General features: G+C 40.9%; 1 protein-coding gene across 1 annotated transcript in view; it reads left to right on the forward strand.

Moving 5' to 3' along the window:
- The window catches only part of DMD (dystrophin), a 3443536-nt gene that overhangs the window by 2831249 nt on the left and 587777 nt on the right, over positions 1-24510 (forward strand). Inside the window, 2 exon segments of the mRNA XM_040424996.1 lie at positions 3814-3934; positions 14437-14705. Of these exon segments, the coding sequence (XP_040280930.1) occupies positions 3814-3934; positions 14437-14705 (390 nt within the window).

Consider the following 24510-nt stretch of genomic DNA (forward strand, 5'->3'; position numbering starts at 1 on the left):
GCCTTTGATCGCTCTTTGTCTCATGATTTGATACTGTGTTACCTGTCTGGTTCTGACTTTGGCTCAGCTATTCTGACTACCCTTTGTTCATCTGATTTAGTATTGCATTGCCCGCTGGTTCCAACCCATTCCTGTACAACTTCATCTTTGTGTAGTTTCTTCTCTGTGTGTGTCAGTCCTGCAACTAGCAGAGTAGGGAACGTCGACCAATTGTGGACTTGCCGCCTGGGGCTTGCACTACAAGTAGGCAGGGAAAGAGGGCTGGGTTCCAGTTGGGGCTCACTGTCTGTGTGTTCCTTCCTACTGTTCTGACAGTGACACATATTCTAATCTTTTTTTATTTTCTGTTAGTAGATTCTTTAATTATATTTTCTGTACATGATTATGGGGGCTGCCATCTTGCCTGAGCAGGTGTTAACAGCATTTAGATATATGTTTTACAGCAACCACCACGGGCTATGAATAACTTTCTAGGCATGCTCTGAGACCTGTGTAGAAGTCAGGAGGAAGTAGACAACCTGTGACCATCAGTTAATGTGGATGGTAGATCCTTTGCTATCTATATATAGATAACATATTTCATCGTAATCCTGCCTGTGATACTAATAAGATAAGAACTGCTGAAAAAAGTGATCTATACAGCAGCGCCTATTGTTAGGTTTCAAGACCAGTGCAAACACTGCAGGATTTTAGGTCATTTAGGTTATTTTCTAATGACACATTCCCTTTAATTACCTTGGTCACACTGTATTGGTCAGATTATGAGGTTTGTAGAGTTGGTTGGTTAATTGGCAACTCTTGCTAGTAAAATTCATCAGAAAAACAGGATAGTTTACAGCACCCATTAGCAGGAACATATTGTGCATGTTGCAGTTGGTACTCCAGCTACATGTTGGTTTTTTAGGACATTTTATGATCAGAGCATCTGTGCTTCATAATAAATTAATGGATAAATGAATGCATTATTGCACGTTTACAATAAGATACAATTAAAAAAAAATATAGAATAGGTGGTAATAGTGACCTAGAGTGGTAATCGCTACAGGTAGCACCTTCTTTGCCTTACTTTTTGAATATGACCGCCATAATTATAGCCACAGTCATTTTTGCCTACCTTCCTTGTGTAATATAAGTAATCTAAAACTCAGATGTTTATCGTGTCAGTAGAAAAATAAATTCAGCAAAACAATGTGCATAATATATTAACAGTATGGCCACTCTATCCATGGATTTGATTGCACTTCCAAGATATTTTTTATGCCAGAAGTTAGCAAGGTTCATCCTTTCTCAGCAGCTGTACACAGAAAATGAGAGGCAAAATTGCAATGCATGCAATAAATTTTAATCAACCCTTTCCTTCCATTTGCCTCGCCTGCATTTTTCCTTAATATATTGTGATGTATTTTAGTGTTTGGGAAAGGGAAAGAACAAAAAGTAGCTTAACAAGCGAAGAAAAATAAGAAAAGGAAAAATCAATGGCACAACCATCTAACAGATAGTTTAGTACAACACCAACAACTAATCCTGAGTGCAATATCTTTGTTTAATCTGTTATATAGCGTATGCAGGAAGGAAGAAACCTATCCAATAAACGCCAAACCTAGACTATCAAAAGGAGCAGTGTCTAGTTTGACTGGTATGAGGTAGTTTTTTATCTTCTAGAGAAGAGCTGATTTGCATACTTTTTTCCATGGAGCTTTTCCTTTTAGTGCATATTCATACACCTCTGGGTCACTTCAATAAAAAACAGACCTCAGCCAGAGCTTCAGGATAGAGCAATAGTTATGTACAGTACAGATGAAGCCTAGCTGATCTTAGCAAAAACCACTATGATACCACTATATGCAAATTTGATTGTAAATTAAACTTGTATTTTATTAATTATGCCCTCAATATCGGTTAGGTGCAGATCTCAACTCTGTGACCCTCTCATATCTCCAGAATGGAGCTCCCAAAGTGAACGAGAGCAAACCACGAATATGCAGCATAGTCTTTATTCATTGCTATGTGAAGTTATACAAAATATTTTCACACACAACTATATCCAGTATCTCACAAAAATGAGTAAACCCTTCACATTTTTGTAAATATGTTATTATATCTTTTCATGGGACTGAAGATAAGACACTTTGATACAATGTAAAGTAGTCAGTGTATAGCTTGTATAACAGTATAAATATGGCGCGCCCTCAAAATAATTCAACACACAGCCATTCATGTCTAAACCACTGGCAACAAAAGTGAGTACACCCCTAAGTGAAAATGGCCAAATTTGTGCCCAAAGTGTCAATATTTTGTGTGGCCATTATTTTCCAGCACTGCCTTAACTCTCTTGGGTATGGAGTTCACTAGAGCTTCACAGTTTGCCACTGGAATCCTCTTCCACTCCTCCATGACGAGATTACAGAGTTGGTGGATGTTAGAGACCTTGCGCTCCTCCACCTTCTGTTTGAGAATGCCACACAGATGCTCAATAGAGTTTAGGTCTGGACAGATGCTTGGCCAGTCCAGCACCTTTACCCTCAGTTTCTTTAGCAAGGCAGTGTTCATATTGGAGGTGTGTTTGGGGTCATTATCATGTTGGAATACTGCCCTGCTGCCTAGTTTCTGAAGGGAGGTGATTATGCTCTGCTTCAGTATGTCACAGTACATGTTGGCATTCATGGTTCCTTCAATGAACTGTAGTTCTCCACAGCCGGCAGCACTCAGGCATCCCCAAACCATGACAACTCCGACCACCATGCATGCCCGACCACCATGCATGCAAGAAACACTTGTTGCTGAGCACGTGCATTCAACTTCTTTGGTTGACCATGGCAAGGCCTGTTCTTCACGGAACCTCTCTTGTTAACCCGCTGTATGGTCCTGGCCACCGTGCTGCAGCTCAGTTTCAGAGTGTTGGCAATATTCTTATAGCCAAGGCCATCTCTATGTAGCAACATTTTTTTTTTTAGACCCTCAGAGAGTTCTTTGCCATCAAATGCCATGTTGAACTTTCAGTGACCTTTATGAGAGAGTGTGAGAGCGATAACACCAAATTTAACACACCTGCTCCCCATTCACACCTGAGGCCTTGTTACACTAACAAGTCACATGACACCAGGGAGGGAAAATGGCTAATTGGGCAAAATTTGGCCTTTTTCATTTAGGGATGTACTCACTTTTGATACTGGTGGTTTAGACATTAATGGCGTTGTGTTGAGTTATTTTGAGGGCACATCATATTTATACTGTTATACAAGCTGTACACTGACTGCTTTACCTTGTATTAAAGTGTGATATCTTCAGTGTTGTCCCATGAAAAGATATAATAAAATATTTTCAAAAATGTGAGGGGTGTACTCAATTTTTTGAGATACTGTATCAAAATTCTCCACCCATTCTTCTCTATAACATTCTACCTCACCATTTAATCAATCTCTGCTTCCTGTCAGTGAATAGGCATGAGTAAGGTAGGTTTTTAGCATTTGAATGTGAACAAGAATGTTTTCATTTACAATCAGCAAGAATTCTATATGTCTGGCAGATGTAACATTTTACTCACGGTGCCCAGATGAGATGCACAACTGCTGTATTGGAGAATGTGTCCATATGTACTTGTTGAATAAATATAATACACTGTATTGTACTCACAGATACCTCTGTCAATTTGTTTGAAGTGTTTGGCTTCCCATTCATTGCATTGTGATTATTAATTGAGAGCTCATATGTAGCGATGGTCCACATATATCAATTTACTCTGGAGTTTTTGTACATCTAAGATCATCCATTTGAGCTTGTGGAATAAATGATTTTATTTTTTCTTTCTAAAAGGTCTTCAAGAGGGAGGTAAAATCCAAGGAGCCTGTTATCATGAGTGCACTTGATACCGTGCATATATTCCTAGCAGAACATCCATTTGATGGCCTGGAGAAACTGTACCATGAGCCAAGAGGTAATTGAATTGAACATAGCCTTGTAATCACATATTGATGAAGGGATCATGATGTCTTACAATTTCATGAATTTTCACAACCCCCATCTCTTTAAATGTAAAGTTATGTCTTAAAAACCACCAGTCACATAAATAAGTAGGCAGCTCATCTTCTTAACTTGAACTTGCTGTCTGTCAGTTTTTTTTTATTTTTTTCCCAGCTACGTGTTTATCATTTTAATGGTTGTTTTGGTCAAGACCTAAAATGAACTGGTATTGTCCCCAAGCAAATCATGAAACATAAAAGCATTGACCTCTGCTCCAAATGGTTGCCCGTCAGAAGGCCAGTTTTCCCTGTGCTGTTATGTGGAGTAGAAGATTTAGTGAGACAAAGCTTGAGCTGAAATTTATTGCCCATCCTTTCTTCAAAGGCAGTATATATTTCATTTTCAGGTTTAGTGAACGTCCTTCCAGGTTAAAATAAGTCTTTCATTAGAATCTCTATTTTCTAATAACTTCTGAATATGAGAAATTATCTTCATAACATGAAGAGAAATATAGACAAAGTCATGGCTTTAAAGCAGATTTTCCTGTAATATGCAATACTAGTACAATCTGCCTTTGTGTCTGCAAATGTATGGCATACGTGTCTAGTTTTACAAATCATTTTCAAGGAGACTTTAGGGAAGTTAAAGGGGATGTACAGGATTTGAAAAACATGGCACTTTCCTTCCAAAAACCAACTTAATGGGTGTTGACTGGTATTGTAGCTCAGCTCCATGTAAGTGAATGGGACTGAGATGCAATACCACATGAAACCCATGGACAGATTTTTAAAAGAAATCAGACATGTTTTTTTAATCTTTTACAACCCCTTTAACAGTTCCAGAAGAACAACTCATAAAGTGCCAGCACAATCCATTTATAAACAGTGCCAATAGACTGCCAATAGACTGCCAAAAGATTCTCTGCATGTCCTACTGATAAAAAGAGCACCTCAATAAATAGAACCAAACAAGTTACCCAATAAAATCTGTCAATTTCAGTATCCTAAGATGGGGAATAGTATGAATTTACTGCTGCCATATTCTACGGCCAGCACAGTCACAATCCAATTTTTTATTTAATTGGGCTGTTTGACCTAGGAACTGACCTCTATGGTCCTAACATCTCCTTCATAAAAGAACACACCCCTGCCTGTCCATGGTCCCATAATGTAGGCTTCAATGACTTGTTTCTGGTCGCTTCTGCTCCTCCCTGGACCAGGAAGTTGCTTGGTCCCATGGCCACCAATCACAGGCTCCAGAGAGTGGTCACACCTGCTTCAAGGGCAGTGATTGGCTGCAGCAGTCAAGTTACCAAACCACTTCTTGTTCCTGCTGGGACTGGAAGTACGGGGAAGGGTGGAACTGCAGACAGGTGTGTGGCTCACATTTGCATCACTGGTGCTCCTAGACCGGGCAGCCCCTCTAACACTGATGCCTGACAGTCTGGTTATTAAGTGTTACTAATGGTGTTGTTAGGTAGTGTGGCCCTAGCAACCAGAATCAAGTATTGCCAGTGAACTGGTAATGGATAGAAAAAAGAATATATGATTTGTTGAATTTATTGCCCGTAGCGACTAGAGCTCATATTTTACAAGGTACACAATGAAATCTCTAGCTCTGGAGTTCACTGTATGTCTGAGATTAGTGTTGAGGGAACCCGAACTGTAAAGTTTGGGTCTGTACCGAACTTTACGAGTTCGGGTACCCGGACACGAATCTGAACTTTGGCGCAAAAGTTTGGGTTTTAGTTCGGTGTTCAGGCATTTAATAAAGCTTGTTGAAAGGCTGCAGGGCAGCCAATCAACAAGCTTTTAAGCTGTGGGCAATTAGAAGCCATCCCAGCCATGCCTAGTAATGGCATGGCTGTGATTGGCAGGTGCATCATGTGACCCAGCCTCTATAAAAGCTGGATCACGTGTAGCACCGCCCATGAGCTCTGAGTAGTGCAGGGACATGAGGGAGAGTGTTAGGAATTTCATCTGGCTATTTATTCTGTGGGTGACCTATAGTGATTTTTAGGGAAATGAATATAGTTAATCCATCTGTTAGATCGGTGAGTGACATATACCCAATTTTGGTGTGAGGTACACTTTGCACTGCATCCGTGACAGGGAAATTAATATAGTTAATATGTCTGTTAGATCAGTGAATGACATATAAACGTTTTTGGTGTGAGGTGCAACTGCACTGCATACGTGACGGGAAAATTAATATAGTTAATCCATCTGTTAGATCGGTGGGTGACATACACTCACCTAAAGAATTATTAGGAACACCTGTTGTATTTCTCATTAATGCAATTATCTAGTCAACCAATCACATGGCAGTTGCTTCAATGCATTCAGGGGTGTGGTCCTGGTCAAGACAATCTCCTGAACTCCAAACTGAATGTCAGAATGGGAAAGAAAGGTGATTTAAGCAATTTTGAGTGTGGCATGGTTGTTGGTGCCAGACGGGCCGGTCTGAGTATTTCACAATCTGCTCAGTTACTGGGATTTTCACGCACAACCATTTCTGGGGTTTACAAAGAATGGTGTGAAAAGGGAAAAACATCCAGTATGCGGCAGTCCTGGGGGCAAAAATGCCTTGTGGATGCTAGAGGTCAGAGGAGAATGGGCCGACTGATTCAAGCTGATAGAAGAGCAACGTTGACTGAAATAACCACTCGTTACAACCGAGGTATTCAGCAAAGCATTTGTGAAGCCACAACACGCACAACCTTGAGGCGGATGGGCTACAACAGCAGAAGACCCCACCGGGTACCACTCATCTCCACTACAAATAGGAAAAAGAGGCTACAATTTGCACAAGCTCACCAAAATTGGACTGTTGAAGACTGGAAAAATGTTGCCTGATCTGATGAGTATCGATATCTGTTGAGACATTCAAATGGTAGAGTCCGAATTTGGCATAAACAGAATGAGAACATGTATCCATCCTCTGATGGCTACTTCCAGCAGGATAATGCACCATGTCACAAAGCTCAAATCATTTCAAATTGGTTTCTTGAACATGACAAATGAGTTCACTGTACTAAAATGGCCCCCACAGTCACCAGATCTCAACCCAATAGAGCATCTTTGGGATGTGGTGGAACGGGAGCTTCGTGCCCTGGATGTGCATCCCTCAAATCTCCATCAACTGCAAGATGCTATCCTATCAATATGGGCCAACATTTCTAAAGAATGCTATCAGCACCTTGTTAAATCAATGCCACGTAGAATTAAGGCAGTTCTGAAGGCAAAAGGGGGTCCAACACTGTATTAGTATGGTGTTCCTAATAATTCTTTAGGTGAGTGTATACCCATTTTTGGTGTGAGGTACACCTGCACTGCATCCGTGACAGGGAAATTAATATGGTTAATATGTCTGTTAGTTCGGTGGGTGACCTCAAAGAATGAGGAGAGCATCAAATAGGGGACATGGCCCTGGTCGTAGTGCTGCTGGTGTTGGTGGCGCTTCTGTTGAAGGGAGAGGACGTGGTCGATCTGTGCCAGCTACACACCCAAATGAAACACCTTCCTCAGGTGCACTTAGGCAACAGGATGTTCAGCGTCATTTTATAGGCCCGAAAACTGGTGTATGAATGGTTAGGCCAGAACAAGTAATAGATTGGATGGCTGACAGGCATCCAGTTCCTTCACATTGTCTCCTACCCGATCCCCTGCTGAAAGCGCAGAGCTGGCACCTGCAGCCCATGGGCATCTGTATTTAACCTCACCCCCTTGGAAAGCAGCCAAGCAGTCTGAGCCCCAAGTCATGCAGCAGTCTCTTATGATTTTTGATGATTCTGCTGGTCGGGTTTCCATGGGCCATCGACCTAGCCCTGCCCCAGAAGTGGAAGAGATTGAGTGCACTGATACCCAACCACTTTTGTTTCAGGATGTGGACATGGGAGGACCACCGCAACACGTCTCTGATGATGATGACGAAACACAGGTGCCAACTGCTGCAGCTTTCTGCAGTGTGTAGACCGGCAAGGAGGGCAGGGGTGAAGACTGGGTGGAAGATGATGTGGAGGATGATGAGGTCCTAGACCCCACATGGAATCAAGGTCATACGAGTGACGTGTGCAGTTCGGAGGAAGAGGTGGTGGTCACACAGCACCATCCGCACAGAAAAAGAGGGAGCAGGGTGCAAAAGCAGAGTGGCCGTCCCCTAGACAGTGCCAGCTACTGCCCACTGCACCCAGGGATTGAGCATACCAAAGCCAGCTCCAAGGAGTTCCCTGGCGTGGCAGTTCTTCAGACAATGTGCTGATGACAAGACACGAGTATGCAATCAGAGCCTGAAGCAAGGCATAAATGTTCTAAAACTGAGCACCACCTGCATTACCAGGCATCTAAATGCAAAGCACGAGCTGCAGTGGAGTACACACCTGAAAAACCATGAAAGATCTCAGGCTCCTCCTGCTCTCTCTTCTGCGGTCTTGGCCAATTCCTCCCCCTCTAGAGTGACAGTGGCACCTGCACCCTGCAAATAGAGGGCAGCATGTGGCAGCAACACCAGCACAGTGACTGTCACCAAGCATCTCCACACTGTCCCATGGAAGCATTCAGCTGTCCATCCCCCAAACACTGGAGAGAAAGAGCAAGTACCCCCCTACCCACCTGCGATCCCTAGCCTTGAATTCCAGCATTTCACAATTCCTGGCCTTTGAAATGCTGTCATTCCATCTGGTAGAGATGGAGACTTTTAGAAACCTTATGGTGGTGGCTGATCCACAGTATGTGGTTCCCAGCCGCCACTACTGGTGTGCAATAACAGGCAAAATCTCATAGCAGCTTTGGGCTTGGCCGGTTTGACACACATCCCTTGCCTGGCGCATGTGCTGAATTTGGTGGTGCATAGTGTTGGGCGAGAATATTCGAATAGCGAATACTAATCGCGAATATCGGCATTTCGAGAATTTGCAAATATTTAGAATATAGTAATATATATTCGTCATTTCAAATATTCAAGTTTTTTTTTTCATCAGTAACCTCCCTTCCTGCTAGTGGGCCAATGAGAAGGCTGCAATGTCATTGTATGAGCTTAGCAACATCCCTAGCAACCAATAGGAAAGTTGCCTACCCCTTACTATATAAGAACCTTCCCAGCAGCCCTTTTATGCAGTATTTTGCAGATCTGACAGAGACAGCAGTGTTATTGCTGTGCTCTCTGCTTTCCTGTGTCATTACATTAGATAGTTAGTTAGTTAGTTAGATAGCTTATATATATAATATAGATAGTTAGTGGGAGATAGTCCGTGTAGGTTAGATAGTGATATATTGTAGCTGATAGGTTCTGCTGTCCATACATACATGCTACATATACACTCACCTAAAGAATTATTAGGAACACCATACTAATGGACCCCCTTTTGCCTTCAGAACTGCCTTAATTCTATGTGGCATTGATTCAACAAGGTGCTGATAGCATTCTTTAGAAATGTTGGCCCATATTGATAGGATAGCATCTTGCAGTTGATGGAGATTTGAGGGATGCACATCCAGGGCACGAAGCTCCCGTTCCACCACATCCCAAAGATGCTCTATTGGGTTGAGATCTGGTGACTGTGGGGGCCATTTTAGTACAGTGAACTCATTGTCATGTTCGAGAAACCAATTTGAAATGATTCGACCTTTGTGACATGGTGCATTATCCTGCTAGAAGTAGCCATCAGAGGATGGATACGTGTTCTAATTCTGTTTACGGACTCTACCATTTGAATGTCTCAACAGAAATCGAGACTCATCAGACCAGGCAACATTTTTCCGGTCTTCAACAGTCCAATTTTGGTGAGCTCGTGCAAATTGTAGCCTCTTTTTCCTATTTGTAGTGGAGATGAGTGGTACCCGGTGGGGTCTTCTGCTGTTGTAGCCCATCCGCCTCAAGGTTGTGCGTGTTGTGGCTTCACAAATGCTTTGCTGCATACCTCGGTTGTAACGAGTGGTTATTTCAGTCAACGTTGCTCTTCTATCAGCTTGAATCAGTCGGTCCATTCTCCTCTGACCTCCAGCATCCACAAGGCATTTTTGCCCACAGGACTGCCGCATACTGGATGTTTTTCCCTTTTCACACCATTCTTTGTAAACCCTAGAAATGGTTGTGCGTGAAAATCCCAGTAACTGAGCAGATTGTGAAATACTCAGACCGGCCCGTCTGGCACCAACAACCATGCCACGCTCAAAATTGCTTAAATCACCTTTCTTTCCCATTCTGACATTCAGTTTGGAGTTCAGGAGATTGTCTTGACCGGGACCACACTCCTAAATGCATTGAAGCAACTGCCATGTGATTGGTTGACTAGATAATTGCATTAATGAGAAATAGAACAGGTGTAACTAATAATTCTTTAGGTGAGTGTATAGTGCTGTATGTATGTATGTATGCTGCATATATACATATATACATAGTGCTGTGATGTCACAAGTTCACAACAATACTTAGTGCAGCAATCACTAATAACTAGTCAGACCTGTAAAAATGTGAAGTTGCACGTATTGAACCAAAATATTCGCATCATTAGTGCCGATTTCGAAATCGCAAATATATTGGAGCACTCTATCTGCATATAAAGCTATTGTAATGTTCTGCCTTGCCAACCATTTTCTCCAGTCTCAGGAAACTTTTAGCAGCTTGGAAAATGTACCTATAGTATTGCGCCCGTATTTCGCGCGCATTACGCGAATATTACATTGCCAATTTTTCACGATCAAGAAAATAATCTCGAATTCGCGAATATATGACGAATATTCTACAAAATATTCGTGAAATATTGCAAATTTGATATTGCTAATAATATCACAGCCTGATGAACGTTAAAATAAAAGAAACAAAACCTTTATTAAAAGTCTGTTTAAAAGGGGGCAAAAAAGCCTATATGTCACTGTCTGTGACCATCAGGCAACCAGTCGCCCAAGCTGTACAGAGAGGGGTAGCAAATAACTCCTCTGTACAGTTGAGAGACTGGGCTAGAGAACTCAACTTGCTAGCTAGTGATTGCTATGACTAAGCAAGTCAGAGTGAAGGGCACGGTAAACCAATGTGAATGGACACACGTGTGTGTATTACAGTGACCCTATTAGTTGTATGCAGATATGGTTATGCCACCTAGTGGTTGGGTCACATAATGCTAAATACTAACGATCTCCCTGCCTATACCAGAGTGAAGTCTCAATGGACTAATTAATACCCTTATAAAGTATAGGAGTCCAGGCCAGTCTATTTGTATAGCCTGCGGCCAGTATATAAGTAACAACCATATATCCGCAGCCAGTGGTTATGGCTTAATACAGTCACTCAAAGCCAGTATATTTTGGCTCCATCCACACACCTGTAGCCAGTATATTTTGGCTCCATCCATACATCACATTATGCGACCCAACCACTAGGTGGCATAACCATATCTGCATACAACTAATAGGGTCACTGTAATACACACACACGTGTGTCCATTCACATTGGTTTACCGTGCCCTTCACTCTGACTTGCTTAATCATAGCAATCACTAGCTAGCAAGTTGAGTTCTCTAGCCCAGTCTCTCAACTGTACAGAGGAGTTATTTGCTACCCCTCTCTGTACAGCTTGGGCGACTGGTTGCCTGATGGTCACAGACAGTGACATATAGGCTTTTTTGCCCCCTTTTAAACAGACTTTTAATAAAGGTTTTGTTTCTTTTATTTTAACGTTCATCAGGCTGTGATATTATTAGTATTTAGGAACGTCTACCCATTCAAGTTTCTTTAGTGTGAATTTAAATTCGATATTGCCCCTGCTGCTCATCACTAATGGTGCAGAGGTTCCTGAAAAATTACCCCCATATGTCAGAGCTGCTACAGAAAGTGTGGAATGTCTGTGCGCGCTTTCAGCCTACTCACCCTGCTGCTGCTCGCCTGTCTGCGCTGCAGTGTAACTTTGGCCTTCCCACTCGCTGCCTCATATGCGACGGTTTTGGCTACCTCCTCCTCCTCCACCGCCGCTTCCACCTAAACCGCCATGTCCAACCTCCTACTCCACTTTGATCTTCGCCACCGAGTTCAAGATTATTTATTTTTTTTCTATGTTATTTTAAGTAATTTCCCTTTCCACATTTGTTTGCAGGGCAATTGTCCTGCTCTTACCCCCCATTTTGCTTCCTTTTGCAGCCCTTTAGCCGTTAGTACGACTATTTTACAGCTATTTTAGTGCACCAAAGTTCGGGTCCCCATTGGTTCCCAGGTTCGAGTTCGGGTCAAGTTCTAGTCCCGAACCTAAACTTTGACCCGAAGTTCGGCCGAACCAGAACATCCATGGGTCCGCTTATCCCTATCTGAGATACATTTTATACTTTAGGACCAAAATGTACTTGCAGGAGAAAAATTCAACTGTTAGCATATCCCTCATATCCACATCTCTATAGTTTTCTTGTGTTTTATTTGGTTCAGACTACATATAAAACAGTATGCAAGATTGTGTCAAGTGATTTTTAGAGCCCCATCATAGATTTGTACAGACTAAAAACTGTAAAGCCTACTCGCATAGTTCTGCCAACAAGATGTAATTAATTGTTGACATCAATGATTTCCAGAAAAAAAAAAAGACAGAAATGTGCAACACTGTGTTGGCAGGTGTTTAGCAGCAATATGCCAGTATCTCAGAACGTTCTCTAGCATATGTTCAGAAACTTTGTGACTTCATGCAATATGAATTGCTTCACACGTTGATTACCACCCATCCATTATGTATCCATTATGTCACAAACAATAATTAACAACATGCCAGTCTGCTTCATCTGTGTGTGGTCTGTGGCTAACAAAATGAAAGATAATTCCCAGTGCTTCGTAATAAAGGGTTACAATACCTCAACAGGGGTCAAATATCTGCATAATATTATTAAAGTGAAATTATAGTTATTCAACAGATTTCATCTGAATAGGACCAAAAACAGTATTCAAAATTGCTTCTTTCTGAAAAGAAAACCTCAGAGGAAGCATTTTTCTCAGAATGTTGTGATTATTGAGGAAAAGGAACACTAATGGAAGCAACTGACTCACAAATGCTTAAAGGGGTTGTGCAGCAAGGTAAAAGTTTTTTGAAAACCATTCAAAGAGAGTCTGTCATCAGGAAATTTCTAGTTAAATCAGGCACACTATATCCAAAGTCGCTTTGCTCAAAATTTCTAATTAATGCTCTGTCTCCATACAGCATTAAACTATATGGTCTCTGATGAGGTGAAGTCAGTTATTCCCGAAGTCTCACTAATACCTCGGAAATTAAGCCAAGTTCGGACCAAAGTTTTAATAGGGTTTATCAGTTTAAAGATCAAATACCGAAGTTATTCACCGAAGTCTCATGAGACTTCAGGAATAACTGACTTCATCTCATCAGAGGCCATATAGTTTAATGCTGTTTTACATACTTTTGAGTTTCTGGGAAAGATATTCAAATTAGCTTTCCTTCCAAAAGGACATAATAGTTTGCATATATGTTTCCTAGAAATGTAGAACATCATTGGCTAGATAACAATGTTCCTCATGCATATTAGATGTCTATGTAATGAGAAAAAGGGCCCCCAAGAGCATCTTCAAGGCTCAATTAACCAGACCAATTGTCTCTTGAGATACTCAGTACACTTTTGTCCTTTTGGAAGAAGAACAAGCTTGCATATCTCACTCAGGGAAGAGTAATATTGGGACACCCACTACTCTAGTCATTTTGGAAGGAAACATGGCTTGCACATCTCACTTAGAGAAATATTACACATAGGTCTCTCATTCACCTGTAATGACTAACTTAATGAATCTGAATTTTTGGGAGAAATTCAGGACAAATTTGAAATTGTTACAATCAATTCACTGATCTCTAGTAGGAAACAATATTACTGATTTATCTGTGCAGCAGTGCAGAATATGTTTTTACTGAAATAAATACATTTACCTTATCTTCTAAATTCAATTTCTGTGATTTATGTAATGCCATTATATTTCGCAGGGTGTTACAAATTGTCATTCTTCACATCAATCCAAGCCCAAATATACTTTCCCAATCTAATTTCCCTATATCACATAGGTTTATAGAATGTCAGACTAACTTATCAGTATGTTATGGATTGGTTAAAGAAAACCATAGAACCTGGAGGGAAAGTCACAAAAATAGTGGCACTACAAAAGACCACCATGCCACCCAATGACATCCCGAGAAACATAAGTCAGTTGATACAAATTGCTACTTAAGTGGCTCCCAGATATCTAAAATATAAAGTTGATCAAAGTTACATTTTATATCCAGAAAGATACATTTTACACTTTAAAATATCATGACGGCTACTTACACTCCTTATGTTATGCAGAACCTTTCATCTCTTCTCCTTTTTGTGCAGACTTTTTGATACAGTCTGTGTGAATTCTCTGGTAAATCAGTTACTCGCATGGTGAAGATATAGGCTTGGACATGTGGTGTAAAATGGTAAATGAAAATTACTTTTCATGCTTAACAAAATGTTTCATTTTCCAGAACATCACATAGAAGAACAGTCCAAGAATGTCAGCAGGATCCTGCAGAAGCAGGTTGATGATGTAAGAATGGAGTGGGAGAAGTTGAACGTGCGTTCAATTGAGTGGCAGAAAAAATTAGATGATGCACTTGAAAGACTTCAGGAGCTCCAGGTTGCAATGGATGAACTGGACCATAAACTACGTCAAGCAGAGGCTATGAAAGGGTCCTGGCAGCCAGTGGGAGATTTGCTGATTGACTCGCTACAAGATCATATAGGAAAAATCAAGGTCAGTTCTGAGAAAGGTTTAACTACCAAAAATATTGGCTTTCTATTGCAGGATATAATTTACAAAAAAAAAACTATTATATATATATATATATATATATATATATATAATATTAATTTAATTATTTGAAAGACGTATTTATGTGAAAAGATAGTTAGTTTATATAGTTTTTAAGTATTTAGGGGCAGTTACTATTCAATTTACTTTCCAAAAATAGGGAAACATTCCGGCACTCAAGCTGAACTATTAAAATTCATTATTTATTGAAAAAATCCATAAAAAAATAAATAACAGTTGAGTAAGAACCAGTGTCACTAGGTTCAAAGCATATCAGCTATATGACTAGGCTCTATGTCATGTTATTTATTTTTTTTATAGATTTTTTCCACTAAATAATGATTTTAATAGTTCCAGAATTTTTCCCTATTTTTTAGAAAGTATTAAACCTGTTGCCAAACCAGTGTTTCATGGACACCGAGAATGGACACTTCCTATGGACATAATGTGCTGAGCTGAATTTTCCCTTTTTTTGTTTTTTGTGCTATTCTATTTTTGCCACATTTGCAGTAACATCTGTGACTTTTCTTCCTTCATGCCACTTAGAAGTGATGAGAAAAAGTGAAGGGGCGTAGCTGCAGTAGTCTGCTACATTTATCTTTATTCACGCCAGCTTTCTGACATGCATAAAAACAGAAATCTATGGCAGCTAGGAGGCTCCCTAGATTTTAAACTGCCAATGGGAGGATGTATGAGAAGCATGCTCCTCCTCTGGTGGCACAGGGGAATTAAGACCCCTTTCAAGACCTTTGATATTTTTCCCCATTACTTTTTAAAGAAGTCAGACACCTTTGGGGGAGTATTGGAACCCCTCCCCATGCCTAGATCTGCAGAGGGAAGCACACTTACCTGATCCCCGCTGCTGGGTCCTGGCTCATTTAGGTCATTGCCTACAGAAGTGTCAAAGCAGATATTGACAGTGGAGGATCTGAGCAAGGCAGCCGAGGAATAAGAGATAGGACCCAGTGTCTGGAAGGAGGTAAGTATGCCTCCCTTTCCATGTCTTGCCAGGAGGGAAGAGGGTTTGCCAAAAAAAAACAAAGAAGTTAGCCAACCCCTTTAAGCCATTGACAAATTGCCAAAATTAAATTGCACCTAAATGAAAACTCAAGGAGGGAAATTTTATCAAAACCTGTATGCCAGTTTTTGGGCACACAATAGTCGCACATTTTTGCACATGCAGCAATTTGCATAAAAAAATAGCTTTTTTTAAATGTTATTTTTCACCACTCTCGTCAAATTTGGAAAAGTTGACACAATGTAGCAGGAGGGGGGAATGGCCTCTCACAGATTTACTATAATTTATACCACAAATACTCATAGCTGGTGCAGGTTAGCTTTTCTGGCACAGCGACTGTGTCTCTGAATAAAGTTGATGCATCTTACTTCAGCGCAGATCTCATTAAGACTGGTGTATGACATGCCAACAGTAGTAAATTGCTTTGTGTGTATTTCAATGAACGGATTCAGAATTACCATATTTTTCGCCCTATAAGACACACCTGCCCATAAGACGCACCTAGGTTATTGAGGAGGAAAATAAGAAAAAAAAAAATTTTGAACCAACAGTTGTGATTTGGTGAGTTTTGAACTAATGATGGTCTGTGGATGGCACTATTATGGGGGATCTATGGATGACACTTATGGGGGATCTGTGGATGAAACACTCTTATAGGGAATCTGTGGATGAAACACTGTTATGGGGGATCTGTGGATGACACTATTATGGGGGATCTGTGGATGACAGTATTATGGGGGATCTGTGGATGACAGTATTATGGGGGATCTGTGGATAACACTGTTATGGAGGGGATCTCTGGATTATACTGTTATGGGGGATCTGCGGATGGCACTGTTATGGGGGATCTGTGAATGGCACTGTTATAGGGGATCTGTGGATGGCACTGTTATGGGAGGGGGATCTGTGGATGGCACTGTTATAGGGGATCTGTGGATGGCACTGTTATGGGAGGGGGATCTGTGGATGGCACTGTTATGGGGAGGGGGCTCTGTGGATGGCACTGTGATGGGGGGGATCTGTGGATGGCACTGTTATGGGGAGGGGGATCTGTGGCTGACACTGTTATGGGAGGATCTGTGGATGACACATATATAGCATCTTATACTATATATGTGTCATCTACAGCCCCCCCCCCCCCCCACAACAGTGTCCCCTAATACACCGGGCCCCTCCTCGCACAGCAGTATTCATATGTAAACTGTAATCCTTAACCTCTTCTTAACTTTAGTCAAAGTAGCGCTATCCCGTGTACTACTACTTACTATCAAGCTCCTGTACCGTAACGTCACTCACTCATGTCACATGCCTGCTCCGCCCATTTCATTAATGAAGCAGGCGGAGCAGGCACATGACGTGAGTGAGTGACGTTACAGCTGCCGGCCGCTCTGCCTGCTACGGGAGGTTGATAGTAAGTAGTTGTACATGGGATAGCGCTACTGTAACTAAAGTTAAGAGGTTAAGGATTACAGTTTACATATGAATACTGCTGTGAGCGGTGGGGCCCATTGTAAGAGTACAGTGACTGCACTGGGCTCCGCCGCGATTCCAGCAGTTGCCGGCCTCCAGCCCCTCCTCCCTCCCCCTGATACATCGCCGCGCTGCGCAGCATCGCAGCTGGCGATGTGTCATTGTTAGCGATGTAAAAATGGCAGCATTCGCCCCATAAGACGCACTGCCATTTCCCCCCCACTTTTTTTGGGGGGGGAGTGCGTCTTATGGGGCGAAAAATACGGTACACATTTACTTAGATTACAAGCATTAGGTGAAACCTTAGCGTAATACTCTGTGCAAAACTTGTACACTGCATTATGCCTTCTGGGCAGTGTATGACAGAGGGATTCCGGAAACACCAAAGCTAGAATCCATGTGTCATTCATCAACCCCTCAGTTGCATGAAGTCCTCCTTCAGTGGCCACATTTACATATGTTTTTGGATCATTTGCGACAAGCAGCTGCCTACAGACACGTAACACAAACATCAAAGAATGAGTGTTTTCACCAGTTTATTACCTGTTATCATCAGTGCTCGGCCATGTCTCATCCACTTATCATCTGAAGTCTATGGGCATCTTTGGTCACTTCATCACTTCTAAAGTTAAAGGGGTTATCCCACGAAAAACATTCTGCAGTTATGAAACCAGGAGCTGGATCTGAATACTTTTGTAATTGCATGTAATTAAAATTTAGCATAGGCAATGAGTTATTCAATAAAATGCATCTGTATAGTGCCATCTGCTGTTTTTTTTTTTTTATTTCTTTGACCTGCTTACTAAGAAGGCCGCACATGCTCAGTGTCATCTTTCAATGCCTCCTGAGCTGTGATAGAGAGAACATGGACACGCCCTCTTAGCTGTGATAGGGAGAACATGGACACGCCCCCTTAGCTGCAGCAGAAAAAAAACACTCCCGTTGAGCTGTCAGCTTGATATAAATCTAGCAGAACAATGAATGGGAAGATCTCTAGATCCATGTGAGGTACAGGGCTGGTTCTAGCTTTGTTAGACTGAGATTGCCATGTCCTATATGATGTCTGATTTCATTTTTTTTAATTTGTCATGGGATAACCCCTTTAATTAACGTATTTTTTTAAATTTTAAATGCAAGCAACACATTTCCCTGTGACTTCTGTTATGTCCTTTTTTAATTTTACAAAAGTGTAAGATTATCGATTATTCATGTTTCCTGGATGAGTTTGTATAAATAAATAAATAAAGCAATGGTTTAACTATAAAATAGGCAGACACAGAATAAACCCTCAGTTATTCCTCTTTGAAGAAAACACTATACCCCTAGGAGAAACTGATCAGTCATTTTTCATCTGTACTGTATTAACCACCTGTTCCATTGAGCACTTGCATTATCATTTTTCTCTATTATCCAGCAGTGCTTGTTATCCTCCCTTTTCTCTTTACATCCATAAATGTGCTGGTATTTGGAATTATTCCATAACAGTGGAGTCAGTGGGCAAAAATGAGTTACAGTAGTGGGAACCTGAGGTGCATTACTACCTTGAATAGTTGCTTAGTATCGGCGCTTCAAAATTGTTGCCCACAGTACATTTGAGCATGACCATCAGGGTGAGAAAGGGAATTATAGTGTTCATGTTGCATACATTAGTATTACATTTTCAACATTAGCAATCTGGGGTCTAACACCTTTAGGACCTTGGCATTTTCTTTTTTTTTTCATTCACATAGATATATAGGGTTTGCTTTTTCTGGGACAACTAGTACTTTCGAATGGCACCATTTAATGTTGCATATGATGTAATAGGAAGCTGTAAAAAAATTCCAAATCTAGTGTAATTTAAAAATGCAATTCTGCCACAGTTTTATGGGTTTTGTTTTTATTCCGTTCCCTATTCAGTAAAATTGATTTGTTACCTTCATTCTCCAGGTCAGTACAATTACAGCTATACCACATTTATATAGTTTGAAATGTTTCTTTGCAGATCCATAATCTGACCCCCAAAACTTTTGTTATACTTACATCCACAGAGCTGTGAGGGGGCTTATTTATTGAGGAGAGATCTGCAGTTCTCATTGATAAAATTTTGGAGTATTTATGACTTTTTTATGACTTTTTCTTCATTTTTTGTTGGGAGGTGAAAAAAAGGGCAAATTAGCATTTAGATTTTCTTTCCATTCAGTGTTCACAGTATAGGATAAATACATGTATATTTTAATGACAATGGGATATGGCAATGCTTATTATCTTTATTTTTTATTGTTTATTGGGGGTAAACTGATCCGTTTGGGGCCGCTTGTGAGAGCCTTGAAACGGATCTCACAGGCGGACCCTGAAACGCCAGTGTGAAAGTAGCCTGAGCTGCAACATTTGTCGCCCGACATTTTGTTACACCAATGTCGCGCTGCAATTTTTATAATGGCAGTCTATGTTGCCGCACTGCAACATGCGACATGTTGCGACTGCGACGCGACAGTCACAGAAAAATCCATCTCGAATGGATTTTCTGCGACTGTTGTGTCGCATTTCGCAGCATGTTGAATGTTGCAGTGCGACACCATAGACTGCCATTATAAAAATTGTCGCGCGACAAATGACGTTGTGTAGACCTAGCCTAAATGTCTGTGGTCGACGTTATCAGTAAACAAATAAATTAGCTCTGGGTGTCTGCTATTTAAAACAGCAGAAACCCAGTGGTTATGGTGCCCGCTCAGCTTCTGTTGTTAAATACTGGACTTACGCTGTACAAGTACTAGGGAGATCTGGAAGGGGTTAAAGCTTATTTTTCAACTAATACACTGCACTATATAAAATCAGCATATATTAGGGACAGGTTTTTTCTCTAATTAGCCCAAATGGCTCCATATCCCACCACCCCTCTAACCAACGGTTGAAAGCTTGCTTTGTATACAGATGCGAGCCAACATTATCTGCATGGTGGTTGAAATAGTCACTTTAAAGCAAATCTCTCGGAATTATTCTTAGGCTGGATTTAGGGCTCATGCATATGGCAGTAGTTTCAGTCCGCATGCATGCATGTCCGGCATCCACAAGTCTGTAACCCAGTCCCGCAAAAAAAAATAGAACATATCCTACTTATTCTTGTCTGTTTCATGCACTTGGCAGGGAGCCGCGTCTTGTGGATCTGTGAATTGCAGACCACAAAACACTTACAGCCGTGTGCATGAGCCGTTTAAACAACAAAAAATTTTTTTTAAATGTTCTGCACCTTTTGGGCTGTATAAAGATAGCATCCAAATATTTGCTGGTAGTGAGTAGACAATTATGAAGATTTCTACCTAGAATAAATTTTTGCTTATTCCTTAATTTTGGCATATCTGACCTCCATGGTGCATGTCAATTGTGGGAAAACTTCATTAGAACGCCTGCAGACAAGTGCGAGTAAACGCACGTTTCCGCACTATATCCGCAATGTCTAAAAGCGGTTTTTGGTGCAGATTGTGGTTTTGCCGCAGATCTCACCATTCATTGGAAAAGGGTGAAATCCGCAGCTAAAATTGCAAATATAAAATTAACATGCTGCGGATTTGTAAATCTGCACGACAAGACTATTTCTGCACAGAAAAAAAATCTACAAAGTGACCATGAGATTTGTGTGATCTAAACTTGTGGTGAGATCTTGAAGGGTTTCTACCACCAGAAATAACGTTATGTAGCTGACTGGGGCCTTAGGTTCCTTTCACACGAGCGAGTTTTCCGTGCGGGTGCAATGCGTGACGTGAACGCATAACACCCACACTGAATCCTGACCAATTCGTTTCTATGGGTCTGTGTACATGAGCATTGTTTTTCACGCATCAGTTCTGCGTTGCGTGAAAATCGCAGCATGTTCTATATTCTGCGTTTTTCACGCAGCCCTGGTCCCATAGAAGTGAATGGGGCTGCGTGAAAAACGCATTGCATCTGCAAGCAAGTGCGGGTGCGATGAGTTTTTCACTGATGGTTGCTAAGAGATGTTGTTTGTAAACATTCAGTTTTTATCACGCGCGTGAAAAACGCATCAAAACGCATTGCACCCGCGCGGAATAAACTGAACAACTAAACGCAACCGCAGACAAAACTGACTGAACTTGGTTGCAAAATAGTGCGAGTTTCACTGAACGCACCCTGAATGCATCCGGCCCCAATCCGCAACGCCCGTGTGAAACCAGCCTTTTAAGGAGACAAAACACAGAATTCAGACTGCCTTTGGAAAATGCAGCTAAGGCTACTTTCACATCCACACTTTTTCTTTCTGGTATTGAGAGCTATCATAGGATCTCAAATCCAGAGGAAAACGCTTCCGTTTTGCCCCCATTCATTGTCAATGGGGTCAGAACTGAACAGAATGGAGTACACCAGAATGCATTCCGTTCCATTTCGTTGAGTTCCCCGCAGCGTTTTTGAGTGCGTCGTGGGATGCGGAGCAAGACGGATCTGGCATGAAACACAATGTAAGTCAATGGTGCCAGATCCATTTTCTCGGGCACAAATGAAAACTAATCCAGCACCCATTGACTTGTAATGATTTTAGTGCTGGATCTTTCATGGCTATTTTAGAGATAATACAACCGACTCCGTTTGCTGATCCATGACCGATCCAGCAAAAATGCAGATGTGAAAGTAGCCTAATCTGATGCAACATATGGTATCTGTGTTTTAATGGAGCATTTATAAAAGCAGTCAATCACGATAGAAAATAAATAACAGGTAAGTGTGAGGGAGTCCACCCTTAGGCCTCATGCACACGACCGTGGCAGTATTCCAGCCTGCAAAAAAATTGAATGGGTCCACAATCCGGAGCTGCGGTGCAGAACGGAGGCACGGAACCCCACGGAAGCACTACGAAGTGCTTCAGTGGTGTTTATGTCCGTGCCTCCGCACCTCAAAAAATAAGAACATGTTCTATTTTTTTGCGGTGTGGACGGATCACGGACCCATTCAAGTTGATTGGGTCTCGATCCATCCAGACCGCCACACAGATGTTGCCCGTGCATTGGGGAATGCAAATTGCAGTCCCCAATGCACGGAATAACCGCACAACGGCCGTATGCATGAGGCCTAAAGCCTCATGCACACGTCCGTGGAACACCGTGGCCGGTATCTCACGGTCCATGTTCCACGGACGTGTGCATGAGGCCTAAAGATGGATAAATGAAAGTTGTCAGCAAGGGCTCTGATCAGATGGTATGATAGCCTAGAGCCTGGTTAAAGTTCTTTCACAGCAAGCTGTCTGAAAAGTCATGCTCGAGGCATGGCTTCAGAGGCAGCCAGTGAGAATCCCAAACACTGCAATAGTATTTTATTACAATCTATGGTATGAGCAATCAGAAGATGTCCAAGGCCCCTAAGGGAACTAAAAATTACAGTTAAAAAAAGTTTTAAAAAAACACAACATATTAAAAATTCAAATCACACTCCTTTTACAATTTTATGTATAAAAATAAACAATAAAAAAATAAACATAATTCGTAATGTCACATCTGAAAATGTCTAAACTATTACTGCATTGTGACAGAAAAAAAATGCTCAGTTTGCTTTGTCACCTTGCACCTAAAAATTGAATTAAAAGTGATCAATATATTCCCCAAATAAAAACTACAACTCACCCTGCAATAAACAAGCCCTCATTCAGCTCTATGGACGAATAGATAAAAAAGTAATGGCTGTCAGAATTCGGCGACAGAAATAAATTTTTTATTTTTTCAACAGTTTTTATTGTTTTTAGAGTAGTAAAACGCAATAAAAACTATATAAATATGGCATCCCTGTAATCGTACAGACCTACCGAATAAGGTCATGTTATTTGTAGCCCATAGTAAATTCCCTAAAATAAAAGTGCCAAAACCATGATAGAATTGTATATTTTTTCAATCTAACACCACAAGGAATTGTTTTCCCATTTCTCGATACAAGATATGGTAAATAAAATGCTGCCCTTAAAAAAATACAACTTGACCCTAAAAAATAAAGCTCTGGTGATTATGTGAATGAAAACTTTAAAAAGTTACGGCTCTACAAAAGATGAGGGGGAAGAAATGAAAAAAAAAATACCAAAAAAAAAATGGCTGGGTGACTAAGGGGTTAACATCACTTGTCTGAATCCAGCCTTAGAGATTTAAGCAGCACAAAATCTTTCAAGCTGTTTTACATTACTGTGAATAAGTGAAAAATCATGTAACTAATTTTACATTACACAGATATTGGTCATGCATATACAATATCCACAGGACATGAGATGGACTAGGTAGAGATCAGTAAATTTTGTCCGAAGGTGGTAGATTACAGCTTATCCTGTGCTACAGCACAAACGTGTACAAAGCCGAATGAATAGAGTCTTTTAAAGGGAATGACATGCTTGAGCAACAGGTTTATAAATTGTATTTTAACTCTATTTTGTATGTAGTATACTGTATATAATATAACAGCAAAAAAATAAAATATTACCAATTATATTCAGATCTGATTTCTATATACAGTACCTGAGTAGCAGACACACTAGTTTACAAACCCCTTAATATTCTTTACAAAAAGATTACAATAGTGTAAAATAAAAAAGGAGTCATTTTCACTTTGCCAATCCCCTGTCACCCTCACGTTGATGTTTCCTGGTTCTCTACTGGTGTCTGTTCACCCCACTAAAGTGAAGCAGTCACTCACAGACCACAGGAGTTGCCATAAGGGCTCATGCTCACGAACATATTTTCTTTCCGTGTCCGTTAGGTTTTTTTTGGGTCCGCATAAAAAAGAGAGAGTACTCTGTGTGCATTCCGTTTCCGTATGTCCATATTTCCGTTCCGCAAAAAAATAGAACATGTCCTATTATTGTCCTCAGTACGGACAAGTATAGTACTGTTCTATTAGGGACTATCTGTTCCGTTCCGCAAAATACAGAATGCACACGGAAGTCATCCGTATTTTTTGCGGATTCATTTTTTGCGGACCGTAAAACACATAGTCGTGTGCATGAGGCCTAAAGGTGTTGACATGTCATCTCCACAGCCAGTCATCGCCTGCCACAGTTACATGCCAAGATGCCAAATTATCACTAAGGCCTCTTTCACACGACCGTATGGCTTTTTCAGTGTTTTGCGGTCCATTTTAAACAGATCCATTTTTCTGTTTTTTGTTTTAGTAGTATTTCCGTTTCCGTTCCGCTTTTCCATATGGCATATACAGTATACAGTAATAACATAGAAAAAATTGGGCTGGGCATAACATTTTCAATAGATGGTTCCGCAAACACGGAATGAATGCAGA

The sequence above is a fragment of the Bufo bufo genome, chromosome 3, assembly GCF_905171765.1.
Source record: "Bufo bufo chromosome 3, aBufBuf1.1, whole genome shotgun sequence".
NCBI classification, from domain to species: domain Eukaryota; kingdom Metazoa; phylum Chordata; class Amphibia; order Anura; family Bufonidae; genus Bufo; species Bufo bufo.